This window comes from Montipora foliosa, chromosome 1 (genome assembly GCF_036669935.1).
Source record: "Montipora foliosa isolate CH-2021 chromosome 1, ASM3666993v2, whole genome shotgun sequence".
In the NCBI taxonomy this organism is placed as follows: domain Eukaryota; kingdom Metazoa; phylum Cnidaria; class Anthozoa; order Scleractinia; family Acroporidae; genus Montipora; species Montipora foliosa.
Genome location: NC_090869.1, coordinates 63111398 through 63128897, shown reverse-complemented (window position 1 = coordinate 63128897; position 17500 = coordinate 63111398). Strand labels below are relative to the sequence as shown.

Here is a 17500-nt window from a genome sequence, read left to right as displayed (position 1 = left end):
CTATGTAAGCCGCGGCTTATTTTCTCTCGTTTAAACTGCCCTACCGTTGTATACAAAGGCAAACGTTTTCACGGTTTCGCCGTGAGTTTTTGATTTTGCCGTGAGCTTTCCGTTTTGCCGTGAGGTTTTTGATTTCGCCGTGAGTTTTTGGTTTTGCCGTGAGCTTTATGGTTTCGCCGTGAGCATTTTGGTTTTGCCGTGCGGAATTTGATATTGCCGTGACAGTTTTAGTTTTGCCGTGAGGTATTTGTTATTGCCGTGACAGTTTTAGTTTTGCCGTGAGGTATTTGTTATTGCCGTGACAGTTTTAGTTTTGCCGTGAGGTATTATTTGTTATTGCCGTGACAGTTGTGGGCCAGCGTACTAGTGCGATTCGGACCTAACTTTAGATGGCTTTCAGAAAAATTGGTCGGCCGTAAACATTGAACAAAATATGAACTGTTTTAATTACAATTACCTTAAAAGTTTGTGATTTCTTGGTAAGAACGAGAATTGTTGTGACGGAAAGTATTTACAATGCTTATCTGTTAAAATCGTGTTTATAGTTTGGCAAGGAGTTGTTGCTTTTCGCGACATTTTTGAGATGTCAATCTCTTGTAAACTTAACCGTGAACTTATCAAAGCGGAACCATTTGGACCCCCCGTACCCCCTCTTACGGCTTATTTGACTGTGTATCGAGGCAGAGTTAGATTTTGGATTGTGGAAACTGACCGATACCATAAAGCATAAATCTTCGAGAAGAAGATTTAGATCAGTTAATTTTTCAGTAATGGTTCTTACAGCATTCGCGGCTGCATTTCGTAAAGTAGATGGGAATTTTAACTCCTTTCTGACAAAAGCTTATCAAATCACACACTAGGAACGCATTGAATTGTCGTGTTCAGTAATTTTCTTATTAGGACAAAAAGTTCGCGCTGTGGCCTTTTCTTAAAGCGTTATTTCTTTCATATTTCTTTTTCTTCCATTTTGAATGGGCGGCGCTTTCACAAAGGAGGTGCCACTTTCTTGTTTGGAAGACGCATTGATAGAAGTTTACTTGATTACAAGGCTTCAGACGATTTTTTTTCCCATTTTTTTATAACCAAACTTTTCCGGTCATGAATTCTCGTGTTAATTTTCAATAAGGAGAAAAAGCAAAGTTAGACTTAAGTTTCAGTAACAGTTTTTTTACAACTAAAAACAATTTAAAGAGGAATTTTATTACCTTAATCAAAAGAACGCTTATTTTCTATGGCGCGTATTTCTTATCAAAATTCAACTTTTCGCTTTTTTTAGAAGTTTGACATTCATCTTTTAAATTGGACGTCGTTTTATTCATTTCGACATTCGTTTTATTCGCTTCGGCATTCGTTTTTCAAGGTGGACATTCGTTTTACATAAACAGCATTGGTTTTTTTTAAGTCGACATTGTTTTTACATAAAACAGCATTCCTTTGTCAAGTCTAAAGTTCGACATTCGTTTTATACAACGTTTTTCAGTTTTTCATGTTCTTCGACATTTGTTTTAGGGACGTGCGTTTTGACAGCATTCGAGCCATATACGTTGCCTTGAAACCATTACCTACAAAATACGATAACTAGTCTTTAGTGACTTAAATCTTAGGCCTTCCTAGCGCACCAGTGTACTCAACTCCGGGTTGAAAAGAAAATTTTTGTTTGGACTCATCGATTTCACTAAACAAATCGATGACAGCTTGTAACTTAGATATCGTAGCATCCTCCACGATGTTGACTGAAGCAAGGCGAACGGCATGGTGGTACAGCAAATCTCCACAGGGCAACATGTCGTCAATTTTTCCGTCATCAAAGTTACTAGAGTGATTGAACACTTCCATTAAAGACCGGACTCTTGAAAGAAAAGCCTCCCCTACGGTCGCCATTTTCTTTGGGCACTCGACCCAGTGTCTGGCGGGAAATCTTCGAATCCCACAGTGCATTGCGAAAAAAACAAAACGAACACCGCCAAAACGAACGTCCCTAAAACGAATGTCGAAGAACATGAAAAACTGAAAAACATTGTATAAAACGAATGTCAAACTTTAGACTTGACAAAGGAATGCTGTTTTATTACTGGGTTGCCAGTATGGCAATCCCTGTCGGAATCTGCGTTTCATTTCGTCGTTTTTTCCGTGTCGGTAAAAGTCTTGCCTGTCACTCCCTTGCTAAGTGGTGTCGTTGTGCATAGAGCCTTCTGCGAGTATTCTCTTAGGATCGAGAGGGTAGTGGGAAATGCGTGGATTTCTCTGGTGGACACAGTAGAACGATTAACTTAGCCTGCAATGGCGTCGAACGTCATGTAACGCGAATGGCGTTTTAGTGGATCCTTGAACAAAATATACCCTTATGGAGCTCAATAATGGAAAGTCAGTTGGATAAACTAGGCAGGCGGTGAAAAACCAACACCTGGAATCTCAAAAGCGACGAGTAATGGACTTCGACGACAATCTATCGCCCGTCGAGCCGAAATCAAAGTGAGCTGTATTTCTAAAATAATATTTAACCAAGTGTGCTGTTATGTAGAACACTGAAACCAAATGGAAAATTCTCTGGTAACTTATGGGTTCAACAAAGACAGAGAACGATTGAACGAATCGAACACCTTACGTGGATCTGTGATCAACTCTGCACAGTCTTCAGGTAAAAACAATAATTGGAAATGTGACAGCCAAGAATTATTTGAAAGAAAGGTTGTCGTGTATTTTGTGCTTCATTATGCAAGGAAAAGGTTCTTCATGGAAACGGTTTGATCCTGAAATTTAGTTTGTTGCAATATTGCGCATATTTGACACGACTGAGTTTCTTCTCTTCACGCACGTAATGAAATAGAAGGGGTTTTTGCCTCTAATAGCAAATATGTTTGTTTCAAAAAATCGTTCGCTGGAAAAGGTGGCCTTTATGAATTCATCATGTTTTATGATATACGAGCTTAACTGGATAGTTTTTATGGCGATAGTAAAGCATTTTCTTGTCAAAATGAGGTTAGCGGCTTTCTGGTGTGTTAACTTAATGAAATCGTGAGTTTGCCGTCCGCCGCGTAACCTTGATTTCCACTCTGAAAATTACCTCCAGAACCTACTTTTTGCTTAGAATAAGCTTTTAGAATGATGTTCTTGTTTTGCATAAAGCACGCTAACAAAATCTGTACCTTGCTGAGTTCGCATTTCTTAGCGTTAATAGTATTTTCGGTCCGATGCTTCTGTTTTATGAGGGGTAGATGATTTTGGTCTCCCATCCAAACACTAACCCCGCCGGACAGGGTTTAACTTCAGTGAACTTTGGTATTACAAAGCTGTCAAATGCTCAGAGGGCACACTTAAACTTGTGGTCAAAAGAAGTTGTGAGGGAACTTGAAAATTATCAACATGTCAGCCCAGAAGCCAATGTTTCTCGCTTCTCTTTTATTTGTTATTCTTCAGAGACTGGAATGCTGTAGTTCATTCGGTGCCTTCTGATTTTCTGTAACACGTACCACAGGCAACCCAGTGTATGCTTCACGGAAGAATCTCGTTTAGGGCCGATTTACACGATACGATTTTGTCGCATGCGACAAGCTCACGATAGGCCTACGACATGACTTACGATTGTCGCAGCGTTTTAAAGCATGTTTTAAAATGCAACGACATTTTTTCTGACGTACACAACAATCGTAAATCGTGTCGTGGGCCTGTCGTAAGCTGTTGTCGCATGCGACAAAGTCGTACCGTGTAAATCGGCCCTTAAAAACAACTTCGATATAAAAAAATCAATGCTGTTTATGTAAAACGAATGCCGAAGCGAATAAAACGAATGTCGAAATGAATAAAACGAACGTACAATTTAAAAGGTGAATGTCAAACTTGTAAGACGATTGAAAAGTTGAATTTTGATAAGAAATACGCGCCATAATTTTCAGGGGGTTTCGATCTGGACCGGGGGGGGGGGGAGTCCAAATCGGCTGTGACTGGTCAGGGTGTAAGGCGTCCTGACTTTGCTTGCCTTTTCTTTAATAAGTTTAACAAATAAGCGACAGCAGAAAAAACGAAGAGTCTCACCATCCAACTAAACTATTAGATAGCGAACATTTGGATAAAACATGTAAGCATTTTTGAGTCCAAACCAATTTCAAGTGTCGAAACAAAACATTTGAAAGATGCGAATTTTTCGTCGACTTTTCTCGGAAATTTTGGAGAAATAAGTCAAGTAACAAACATACCTCGTAGTAAGATAGACAAATTGCTTATAAGCAATTTGACATAAATGTCCGCATAAAAGGGGGGAACAGGGGTACTAACCTGGTGACAGTTAAGTCAACGATCACTCATTTCACACAAAATCGTTCCTTTGCTAAGCAGAAACAAATCCTAAGGGCCGATTTACACGGTACGATTTTTGTCGCATGCGACAAGCTTACGACAGGCTACGACATGAGTTACGATTGTCGCAGCGTTTTAAAACATATTTTAGGGCCGATTTACACGATACGATTTTGTCGCATGCGACAAGCTCACGACAGGCCTACGACATGACTTTCGATTGTCGCAGCGTTTTAAAACATGTTTTAAAATGTTACGACATTTTTTCTGACGCACACAACAATCGTAAAGCATGTCGTGGGCCTGTCGTAAGCCGTTGTCGCATGCGACAAAAATCTTACCGTGTAAATCGGCCCTTACGACAGGCCCACGACATGATTTGCGATTGTTGTGTACGTCAGAAAAAATGTCGTAGCATTTTAAAACATGTTTTAAAACGCTGCGACAGTCTTAAGTCATGTCGTATGCCTGTCGTGAGCTTGTCGCATGCGACAAAATCGTATCGTGTAAATGGGTCCTAAGGGCCGATTTACACGGTACGACTTTGTCGCATGCGACAACGGCTTACGACAGGCCCACGACATGATTTACGATTGTTGTGTACGTCAGAAAAATTGTCGTAGCATTTTAAAACATGTTTTAAAACGCTGCGACAATCGTAAGTTATGTCGTAGGCCTGTCGTGAGCTTGTCGCATGCGACAAAATCGTATCGTGTAAATCGGCCCTAAGGTGCCTCTTCTCATGTTCACCGAGGAGCTGCTTCTTCAAGTAAGGATTCTTTGTGGCGAGACATCCATTGATTACGCAGCAACGTCCGAAGACAGCGCCATTAAACACGATCGATCTTTAATGTCGCAGACCCGTACACCGTCTGATTCCGCAATTTAGCAAAGACAGTCACTCCTTTTCGCTGCACGTAACACCCAAACGCTGATTCTTACCGGTTCTCTGGGTTCAAACCAAAAAATCTGAGAAGTAAGGAAGTTAGACGGCGACTTTTGTTTGCATTCTTTGAACGAAGATCTGACTTTTTCAAACTAAGGCAAGCTCAAATCGTTTAGCTAAACTAGCTTTGATTGAGCATAAAAACCGACGACAGTCACTGTGATTTCCCGCCAGGAAAAGGCGGCTTTGCCAAATGCAACGCTGGCCATGCGATATCCCTTGCACGAACACCCCCGCCCCCAAAGGCCGTCTTTCCTCCCCACCTCCACCCTGATACTGTACGGGCGTACGCCGACGTCATAAACGAAATGTCTTACCCATGGTGCTCCGCTGGCGCCCTTTCTCTCGCCAGAGCTCCGCTATTATCATCAGCATTATTATTGTTGTTGTTGTTGTTGTGTCCTCCCACCCCCCCCCCCCCCCCCCCGAGGAGGAAACCTAGGAGTCCCCGCGTAAAAAGGGTAAATGTATAAATTGTTAGATAAGGGAGAAATCGCGATTTGCTCAGCTGGGCGCGCAAGGTGGTATCGTATTGGCATTGCTTTACACGAGAGCGCAAGTGGTATTAGCCAATATCAAAAATACCATAATGCACTTTGTTTGCCCCTTCAAATTTTTGCGTAAGCATTATTATTTTTTTTTATTTTCTATTGGGACTTATGATGGTCTCAATAGAAAATGGAAACAATGCTTATGCAAAATTTTGGATTGACAAACAAAGAGTATTTGGTATTTTTGATGATTAGCTAATTGGTATTGTTCCACACGACCGAGGTGTTTTAGTAGAAACTCGCACGGAGAACCAAAGTGCTGCTTGGGTTAGCGATTGAAAAATCAAACATTCTGAATCAGATCTGGTGCAAATCGACTTGCCTGGCTCAGAAAATTGATTTTGTACGGACACAAATCAGAACAGGGGCGAGGGACGATTTGTCAGACGCAAATCGGAAACAAGGGCGACATTTTCAGCATATAATTTAAACATATCTCAGCTGCCTTTCATGCTATCTTAGGCGGGCCTGGTCTCTGTTAATTACAAATTTGTTTGTAGCATAAATCTTATGGTAGTGGGAGTTTCAAAATATTCGACTTAGAAGTATAAGGCCGGTTTACACAGTACGATTTTGTCGGGCCGATAAATCGTACCGTGTAAATTGTGTAAAAACGTGTAATTTTTCCTCAAAAGATCTTCCCGTTGTCCTTTTAGTATCCACCGTTTTGAAAGCTTTAATTTTTTTGAAGTATTTATGCGCATTCCCTAGGGACTCGCTTACGCTTTGATTGGTACGGCGGTTTCTCTCGCAGTGTCGGCACGACTTCGAAAAATCTGTTGCACTGCAACAGAGTTTTTTTAATCGGACCCATTTTCATTTCCATGAATCGGACGTTCATCGGCTGTCAAAATACACGCAAGATTTGCCCTCCGACACCGTCTGGCCGATAAATTGGGCCGACAAATGTGTAAGGCGGCCTTAATTGAAAAGGAAGCTACAATCGACTTCCGGGACTCGTCATTGGGTGTGACTGTGTTCAACAGTGCCCCATCTGTAAGAGAAGGCCGTGTGGCCTGGTTTCGCGCTCGAAACCTGTTTTGAGACTCGTTTGTCTGGTTTTGCTGCGTCGTGTTCTGAAGGAGAAAGCACGAGGTCTAAGGAGTTTAGGTTGGTTCGGTTGTCGTCAAAGTTGTTCACAATGTCTGACGGTGAGAAAAAGGTTTATGTCGGCAATTTGAGCTATGGTACGACCGACGATGATCTGAGAAGCCACTTCGAATCAATAGGAGAAATTGAAGAAGGTAATTTACCTTATGATAATTCGCAGTTTCTGTTTACAGCAACGCGGTAGAACTCGAATTAACGGTCGACATGCGTTCCCTTGTTCTTGTTATTTTAAGTATTACACTCTTTTGAAAGTATTAGTCTTTCATGCGTTTGCATTTGTGATAACGTGATCGGCAAAGGAACAAAAAGTTTCAAACAAATCCTTCATTTCGTTGGAATTACGAATTACATTCGTTTTGCCCATACTTAAGCATGACTGCAAGCAAGGATGATTCAACTGCTGCGGCAAATGAAGCAAGATCGAGGTTGATATAACTTAAATTTTGAGGATTTCATCGTCAAAACTTGTTAAAACTCAACTCGCTTCGTTCAATACGAAGCTTACTTTCGCGTATAAATACCCGAGCACAATTCACGATCGATATCTAAATGCTTGAAATTCCCAAACGGTTTGGCAGTGGTTTGCGAAGTAAAGCGGGTTGAAAACGAGCAAATGGGAGTCCAGGTCCTAGTTGTTCGAAGGCTGAGTACCTTCAAGTCCCTGTCCAGGGGCCCCTTTTCTCGAAATTCCCGAAACTTTACGGACCATTTTCGGGTGTCATAATTCCCTTTGTATCACAAGAACGGAGAAGATTTAATTCGTCAAACTTCACAGTCATTTTGCTTTTTGTTATCTTGAAAACATGTTAAAAGATCAGCTTTCCGAAGCAAGCGTTTGGCAGTTTCCCAAATTGTTTCTTAGGCCCGAAGAGATTTCGGGACTTTCGAGAAACGGTCCCCAGAACGTAAAATATACTCCACGTTTTAATAAATGTTGGCCAAATGCCATTTTAATACGGCGGCCATTTTGAAATCCGTTATGGGATTTTAAGGGGGCAAAATGCACACTGATTTTTAAATGCACTATTTTCTTTGAATGTTTCGATTTTACTGTGGCTATGCAGTGGTCATTACCACCTCTCCCCCTAGAATATGTTAGTAAGGAAAGAAGTGGCTACGCAGTGGTCATTAACGAGATCATGTGCTGAATACAGCACTCGTTTACTGATTGAGCCAAAGTGCTCATTTCAGTATTGGGGCTAAGCACTCGAAAAATTTTAGCTTTCATTTTACAATTCGGCTAACTAGACTTTTTTTATAGCACCCATTTACTGATTAACCTTAAGTTTTCGTTTCAGAAGTTCGGCCAAAGAACTCTTTACAAATTTAAGATTTCATTTCACGGTTTGCTTAACCTATGCTTTTTCACAAGATCATGTGATGAATACAGCACTGATTAAGTCTAAGTGCTCCTTTCAGTGATCAGGGCTAGGCACTCTTTTAACATTTTTGCTTTCATTCTCCTTTTCATTTAACTACACTTTTTAACGAGATAGTGTGATGACTATTGCACTCATTTACTGATTAGGCCTTAGCACTTGTTTCAGTGATTAGGCCCAAGGCTGCTGCCTAAGAAAATTTTCCGGGAGCCCTTCGGGCTTCCAACATTAAAAGTTAGTAGCCCAAGTCATTTTTTCAAGAGCCCAGAATTAATTAATTCCAGCTGGGATCATATTTACAAGAAATTGAGGATGAATCAAGTAAGGCGCCCGTATGGGCCACTTTTTCAGAAATGTGGTCGCCTGTGCTCGCAAATAAGGCGACTGGGTGACTGTTAGGCAGCAACCTTGAGGCCTAAGCAATCTTTTAAGATTCTAGCTTTCAATTTACAGTTCGGTTAACTACACTTTTTACCAAGACCATGTGAAGATTAAAGCACTTGTTTACTGATTAAGCCTAAGCACTCATTTCAGTAGTTCAGCCTAAGAACTCATTTAAAATTTTAGCTTTCATTTTACGGTTCAGTTAACTACACTTTTTAACGAGATAGTGCAATAAATATTGCACTCGTTTAGTGATTAGGCCTAAGTGCTTGTTTCAGTGATAAGGCCTAAGAACTCGTTTAAAATTTTAGCTTTCACTCTACGGTTCAGTTAACTACACTTTTTAACGAGATCGTGTGAAGAATATAGCACTCGTTTACTGATTAAGCCTAAGCATTCGTTTCAGTGGTTAGGCCTAAGAACTCGTTTAAAATTTTAGCTTTCATTTTACGGTTCGGTTAACTACACTTTTTAACAAGATAGTGCGATGAATATTGCACTTGTATAGTGATCAGGCCTTAGCACTCTTTTAAGATTTTAGCTTTCAATTTACGGTTCACCTTTTACCAAGACCGTGTGAAGAATATAGCACTCGTTTACTGATTAAGCCTAATTTTAGCTTTAATTTTATGGGGGAGGGGTGGTAATAATAATTGCATAGCCACTTCTTTCCTTATTAACATATTCTACTGTGTAGCCATCACTTTTCAAGATCTGTTTTAGAGTGGCAGGGTATTCAGCAGTTGCCATTTGGCCATTGATCTTGTTATTAATTTCAAATTATGCTCTGGCAAAAGTAATGATAAAGTAAATTCCAGCATGTGAAACAGTGATGGCAAACTGTTTTTTTTGATCAAGACACAACCTTGCAACTGATGCACAATCTCCCGGCCCATTCAAAAATTTTCCTCAGCTGTGCAGTTCGCACTGAAAATGAAAGGTCACGATGGATAAGTTGTTGGATTATCTGGAATCCAATAGCTTGTCGAACAGGGGACTGGATTTGCAGGACTATGTAAATCACCCCAGGCTAATGTGGCTCATTATTAGCCATTTTTAAACATTTGAATCATGGTGAATTTGCTTATTAGGTATCACACCAAAAGGTCTGTTGGCTCTCATCCATCTTCTGAATAAATTACTGTAAAGTCTCGTGTGTAAGCCGCACCCCCAACTCTCAATCATGATTTTGGAATAAAAATAAGAACTCCAAAAAAGCACTCTTCTAAAAAAAAAAAAGTTGTTCGTTTGTTCGCAAATGTTAGCATTTAATTTGACGAAATCTAATGTTGTATATTTTCAGTGACATAATAACTTACAGGTGTAATCAACTCTGAAATATCTTTTTTAAAAGCTTCTTTTTAATAAAATTTCCCTGTGACTGACAACAGTTGAAATGAAAATGAATTTGCACAAAAAAAGCACAGGAGAACGATGCAAAACGTTTGCGTGGTAACCACACAGCCATTTTTAACAAGGGAAGTCTGGACATGGAAACGTTCGCTTTCGGATTAGTCTCCTACACAGCCGTTCTTTGTGTGGTCACGCAACACTCCTCCCCACACAAAGAGCGGCTACGTAGGAGACTACTTTTGCATCAGCTTCATAGATATCATTGAGACGATGGGAGAAAAGAGTGTAACAACCCCATGGACAAACACGGCGTGAAAATAGTGAAGGGCAATGAAACGGTGGGCCATTTGCCTCCCAAGGTCTCCCAAATAGCGTGGTATTTTCTTGCACATAGTGGAGAAAGCATTGTTGAGGAGATTGGTGGTAAATGACATTGTAAGCGGCTGTGCAGAGGAATGGAGATTCCATGCCAGTTAGAGTTTAACTGCTGCTCAAACAAAGTGCAAATAAAATAAAACACTCGAAAGAACTACTGGAGAGCAAAATTCGGATTTAGAACCTGAAGATGCAAACAAACAGCTCCTTTAGGAGCCACCACGTCTAACCACTAAAAGCAGTGGTGAACAACAGGTTTCAATATGTTTTATCTTTAGTTACTGAAAGTTTTCAGTTCAATTTGTGACCCCTACAAGCCACTTTACTCCCTCTGAAAGCAATGGTCTCATGTATAAGCTGCACCTTCAATTTTTGGCCCAAACTTAAGCAAAATGGTGCGGCTTATACACGAGTCATTAAGGTACTATTTCTTGCAAGTACTCTGTTATTTGCTTTTCTCACTTACATGAGCAGTGAAGTCTTGTTTGCTTGCAGTCATTTTAGCGAACTGACAAGTTAATGTTTATGCATATCGACTTAAGTGTAGTTAAATCACATTGTGGGCGAAACAACACAAATCCTTATTATTACAGTATATGCTACCTGCCCAAGTGTTTGGCTGTTGACCTAAAGCTTGTTTTAGCAACATTGCCCAGCAACTTTGTTTTCTCCAAGTCTTTAGTCCACGCCAATGCATTTTGAAAAGCTTCTGTTTTGCTAAGTAAATGGAAATGCATTAATCAATCCTGGTCCTTGTAACTGCGTAAGAAAGAGTTCAACCATCTAGCAGTTTGTGTTTCTCTGGGGTTAGCTTAGGCCTGTTCCAGTCTCTTGCTTAATTGGTGGGGATGAGCAAGGAAATGATCTGGATCAAGGAAAATGTTCTCCCACTGGCTTTTTACCCAACCGCAATCCATTCTCTTCCTATGAAGTTCAGGTTACTACTATTGTTAATTTAGAAGACTGAATGTTTGATATGGATTATGGGAAATGGACATAATTATTTTCTTTAAAAAAAAACTTAAATGTATGGACAAAGGACTGATTAACAATGCATTTGACCACCCCTCCGCAAGCTGCAGAGAGTTGAGATCTCAAACAATGTTTATTATTTTGCCAGCGCTGTATTATAAGTTAGCAGCAAACGCTTTTAAATCGAAGCCTAGGCTGAATTCAGGCTATGCATTCAGAAATTTGGTTGCCTGTGCTCGCAAGTAAGGCGACTGGGTGACCGTTAGGCAGCAGCCTTGCATTTTTTGCTGTTCATCACTAACTTAGAGGCCTGGAACAGGCTATTCTGGATTGGACTTTTGTAAGTCTTCAGACCAATAAGTGTTGTGTGCATCCACATAACTTTGCATTCATGTAAAGGAGGCATTAATTTTCTCTTCTTTCTCCAGCCACTGTTGTGAAAGAGCGTGAGGATGAATCAAGATCAAGAGGATTTGGTTTTGTTACTTTCTGTGAGAGCAAGCATGTGGATGATGCGGTTTACCAACTCAATGACTCGGTAATTATGTTTCCTTGCTTGTGATTCTGTCATAATTATTGTTAAACTGAAAGTTGTGGCAAGATTGACATGTACTGCCAGCTAATTTGCTGGTTTCTTAGGGTTTTCAACGATTTTATAAAGTAGCGGACATATTTCTGAAAGCACCGGACGTGGCATCCCTGCCCCAAATTCCCCAGGAAATCTTAAGAATAGAACACTGAAAAATTCTGTTTCCAGTGTTTCTGGAACTCAAGAATCAGTTTCCCAGGCAAGGCAGGAGTTCACTCGTTTTTTCATTAAAAAGAATGTAGAAAATAAATATTATAGTAAAAGTAGAACAAACCCCTCAAATATTAAAAATTGTTCATTAAAAAGAATGCAAAAAATAAATATTATAGTAAAAAGTAAAACAAACCCCTCAAACATTAAAAATTTATTTCTTCAATTTAAACTACTTTTTTATGTTTATTTATGTTATACTGTACAAGTTTTAAGCTGTTCTCCACTGCACTAACTGTATTCTAAAACTAATTTATTTATTTATTTATTTATTTATTTTTATGTGAATGTGTAGTTATGAGCAATGCTCGCCTCTACTAGCTAGTGCAAACTGCGAGCATTGCATAGATTTATGATATTTTATGCAAAATACATAATAAAAACTGAAACTGAACACTGATACTGAAATATTGGCATTAAAGTACCGCACATGGAATGGGAATTGACCAAGGGATGAAAAGTCCGGCTTCAAAGAAAAACCCTGGATTCGATCTTAATTTTTCATGGTAATCCATATTAGGAAGGAAATAAAAAGAAAGTACTTTCTCATTCATTTCTTTGCCTCTACCCTCAAAGCAATCACCATTTGGGAAAGCAGACAGTTTCTAATTGAAAGGGCTTGTGACTCTTTGTCTTCTTTTGAAGGAGCTGGATGGCCGCACAATCAGAGTAGCAAGAGCAAACTCCCGCGGCGGCGGCGGTGGAGGAGGTAGGCGAGGAGGGTTTAGAGGCGGACGCGGTGGTGGTGGTGGATATGGAGGAGGAGGAGGAGGAGGAAGATATAGTCAAGGTATGTAGTTCAAAGTGTTGCAGTAACAATTATTTCTTATTCCAGAAATGGCTAAAGAATCTGGCTGAAATTGTAGCGGCTGGCGGAACTTTAACTTTTCTGGTCTTGGCTTGTACCCCTTGTCTGTTAAAAGGCAGCAGTGTTTGTAAATAGAAGAGAATGTGGGCTTGAAACAGATCTGCTTTACTTTGGGTTGACTCCTCACTGTTTTGTGAAGGCTGAATAGATAAGCAAGTTTTTGTTTTGTGTTTCACAGGTGGAGGTTATGGCAGTAGAAGCTACGGTGGAGGCGGTGGGGGACGTTATGGCGGAGGAGGCGGCGGCGGATATGGTGGAAGTGGAGGGCGATCAGGCGGGTACGGCGGTTATGGAGGAGATGGCAGAAAAGGTAATGTAGCTGTTACCTAGTTTAAGGTGGCATAATTTTTTTTAGCCCTGTTATGTTTCTAGTAAAGTGTCTTGTGCCTTTAATTTAAAATGCCTTTAATAATTGCTTTTTGTTTTTGATTGCAAATGTAATGAATCAATGCAATGAGTTTGAATCTTTGATTATGTAGTTGTCAGCTGTGTAATCAATGTCCGTTGCATTGCTTTTAATAAGGTGTTAATATCATATTGTTGCCTTAAAGTATTCATTGTAATTATTTGTTGTGGTAAGAGACTTAAACATAATAGTTGCTGTCACTGTATATAGGTTTTAGGTTGACTCTTTTTCTCAACCAGTAGTTTGTCATGATTACATAAAAGGGAAATCCAAACCGAGTTGTCTTGTATGTGACTGTGAAGAATCCGGTTTCTCGCTAGTTAATGAACTGGAAGTGGGCCCTCAAATTGTCTGATAACAGTTGAATTTGTTTTGTTTGTCCATTCTTACAAAAGGCCGTGACTGGTAATGATCTGTTCTGCTACGTGATTCAACGCTGCTCCTGCCTGATTGTAACTTTATGTTGATGTGCTGAGGTGATTGTAACAAGAGATATATATTCACTGAGCTGACCTGATATGTCCTGAACGAAAATCCTCAGCTTATGATGTTCGGCTCAAAAGTGATGTTCCATTGTCCGATGTGTGCTACGCAGAAAATGGCTCGTCAGTGTCTGAAAGACTGCCAGTTCATTTATACTCTTTGTGTTTGTTGGTTCTGCACCTGTGCTGCAGTGCCTAGTCCACTTCATTTCTTGTTTATTGAAGCAATGCAGTTAATGATAAACTGCGGTATCTTATTAAAAAGAAACGTTTTCCTGTGTCCGTTGCAAATGTTAAACCTGATACCCAAGGCAACAGTGAGTCGTTTTAAGAACATTGGGGTAATTAAAAGACCAACAAATTTCAAACCTTGCAGTTGCCAGATGAGCCCCTTTAAAATGAAAACAAAAGTACTGATATAATAGGCATACCTACCAAGAGTCCGGCCATCTTGTTCAGTATTCAAACCAGGCATAAGGAAAGAATAGAATATATGAAATTTTCATATATTTGAATTTCAGTGATAGTGATCATCGCAGCTATGAAGCACCTTGAGCTAATGCGAAAGACGCCACACGAAAACCCTGGCTTACACGGACCTCGAACCCATGACCGCGTGCATACCCCGCACTCGCTCTACCATCTGAGTCTTTGTCACGTGTGACCAGTGGTTTTGAAATTCGAACCTTCAAATCTGCGTGCCAGTTTTGAATTTTGCTCTTGAGATTCTGAATTCCCCTGCAGAGCTCCTTTATATATCGAAAATAGTTATGATCTTTTGCTTTATTATAAAATAAACGGGTGTTTTGAAAAGCGTCAAGCGTCTGGTGCATTTTTCGTAGCAACTTCAAGGAAAATCGTAAAGATTCCATTCAAATCTCGGAAGCTCCCAAGATGGATTCGGTGTTTATTTCAGTCTTGTGGATACTGGTCACCCGTGACATTGGCCGTCTGGGAGGTGCTCATTTGACAAGTTCGCACTGTATCCCTTGTCCTATAAGTATTACACATTAGCCAAGCATTTCCTTTGAATACAGAGTGGTATTTCATGAAAGGTGCTGTCTATTCAGAACCCTCAAAATTAAATGTCAGCCAATGAAATTCAGATTATTTCTAATAGATTATTAAGCTGGGGATCAGGCGGAAAACAGCCAGCACGTTTGTCGAGAAAATGCCTTTGTCATGGTATGCGTCGTTTTTGAGTGAATGTGCGATATTTACAACCTCTTTCCCAGGGTTTCTCTTGTCATAAAGAGACCAAGGGAACTAGGTTCTATTATAGGATAATTAACAATTATTCCATGAGCGCGCGTTAGATACGAGATGAATAGATAGCCAACGAGGCGCGTAGCGCCGAGTTGGCTATAATCATCTCATGGCCAACAAGCGCGAGTGGAATAACTGTGTTATTAAAAACACCCCCAAAATATAGAAAACCAGACTACATTAAAAAGGCCCAAAAAATCACGCATATGCTTGCCGTGTTTGTAGATCATGGTATAATGGCTCATAACCCATGATTGTTTAGCCAATTTAAACTCTCGAATTGCATTATCCAATGATTCAGTTTTTAATAATGTGGTTATATTCAATGATTTTTTTTTTACGGATTAAGGATGAATATTTCACACCTCGGCTGAAGGATCATACTATACAAACGACAGATTTCTCGTGAAATTCTCACCCGTATTCCAGTGAGTAGTAAATCGGTGAATGTATGAAAGAAAGAATACATCGCACGGTCATGATTGTGTCGAGTTCCTTTCAAGCCTGGATTTGTTGCAGCTTTTTCGCAACTGGTGAAGTTGCGTCATAATTGTGATGATCACTGTCACTCAGATCGAAGAGCAATTGGATTGGTTTGCTTGAACAGAACTACTTTAGGCCCATTTCAAACGTAGAACTTTACATGAGCCGAATCTCATGCAAATGAGCGAAAAGTTCGACTTTGGAAACGGGCCTTAGATTTCATTTACAGGATCAGCGGGCCAAAAATTCGAATTGGTACCCAGTCTTCTATTAACTAGCTTATTTTCAGTGATATTTGTTTGTCCTGAGCACCGATAGTTTCCAACAGAGTAACAACCGTAGAAGTATAAACCCGAAAACTGGTTTTCGTTGAGACCCATTTTCTCATTGGTGACTCCGCTTCGGATTGGGGCTTACTGTTCAAGGGTAAAACTTTATCTCTCTGTTTTTGCTATCAAGGAGTGTCCCTATGAACTGCGTGAAAATACATCTCAAAAGCTGAACATGAGTTGACAGCCATGAGCAATCTTAGTTTTATGAGAGGTGCTCTGATCTTGATGGAAGATTCTAAAGACCCTCACTACGGACTGTTTGAAGTGTCGGGATGAATGCAAGAAAGAGCGGGGAAAATAATCACGACAAGAGTTCTAATTAATGACAATGTCCTCGTTGAGAGGAATGTAATTACCAAAGTTTGTAAACGTCAAAATTTAAGTTCTCGTTCAATGTTGTCAGCTTAAAGACTTGGCTGCTAACGCGCTCATCGTTTTTCGAAAGTTAACATTGAGCATACCCTTATCCAATTACACACAATTAACAGTTCCACTTCGTCTGGTAATAACACCGAATGCTCTGTTTTTACATGAGAACGGCCATGTTGGTTTTCTTCTTCGAACCGTTGCATTTGGTTCAGTCATCAACAACTGCAACATTTTATTATTATAACACAGATTTTACAATATTTGTTACCTACAATTAGCGTAGCTATTCGAGGTGACCAGCAATAAAACATAAGAGAACAGGCTCAATAAAAAAACAACGAGAAAACTATTTCAAAAGTAGGATACTAATACTATGCTAAAAAAAAAGCGGTTTCTGATCATGGAGTGACCATCCCCATCATTTATTCTTGCTCACGGCCACCAAAGATCGTTTAGCTGGGTGAAATAAGTTTTAAAGCGGCCGCGAAGGAAACTGCCCAACGATTTCGTTACAATATAATCAACGCAGTACGTCTGCCAAGCTGACTGGTTCGTCATGATGGTTATGGCAGGTGCGGGTTTGTGATGATGTTATTCCAGGTATGTTCTGTTTACAGTATTCATTTATTTATTTATTTATATATTTATTTATTAGCAATACTAGTAATTGTAAGGTGTAAAAATTGAAACTTTCGGGAAAAGGTTAATGTCAATACCTCTGCTGTGTGAATCCAGAACTATAAAAGTTGTGAAACCTGGACGTAAAGGTTAGTGGTGACCCCCTGGCACCGGGTCATCTAATCATGGTGGACGTGTCTGTGACGTCACCTGTCAATGTTCTAACTAAGTTTTTATTTTTGGTCCATTTGTTTGCGTTTATGTTGCCTTTGGTACGTGTTTGCCCTCCTCTAGTTATCAGTCCGGAAACGAAACACGGTTGTTAAAATAGCTTATTGTTTGTAATTAATTGTTGCGTAAATTAAATTTGGCCAAGAACGTATAAATTCACCTAAATGAGCAGCAGATAAGCCTAAAGCAATATTGTTGGCGTCCCAAATTAACTTCGTTTTACACCAGAATGACGAAACAGCAAGAATTCCGGTTATCGTTGTGAAAACTGCTCCCACATAAA

At 39.9% G+C, this 17500-nt stretch overlaps 1 protein-coding gene across 1 annotated transcript; it reads left to right on the top strand.

Annotated features, from left to right (window-relative positions):
- Positions 1-6860: 6860 nt before the first annotated feature.
- LOC138004219 (uncharacterized) lies at positions 6861-14196 on the top strand. Its single transcript, XM_068850679.1, has 5 exons — positions 6861-7034; positions 11792-11901; positions 12808-12952; positions 13209-13340; positions 13832-14196. Exons 1-5 carry the CDS (start codon positions 6932-6934, stop codon positions 13843-13845), a joined length of 504 nt encoding a protein of 167 aa, XP_068706780.1. The 5' UTR covers positions 6861-6931; the 3' UTR covers positions 13846-14196.
- Positions 14197-17500: the final 3304 nt, after the last annotated feature.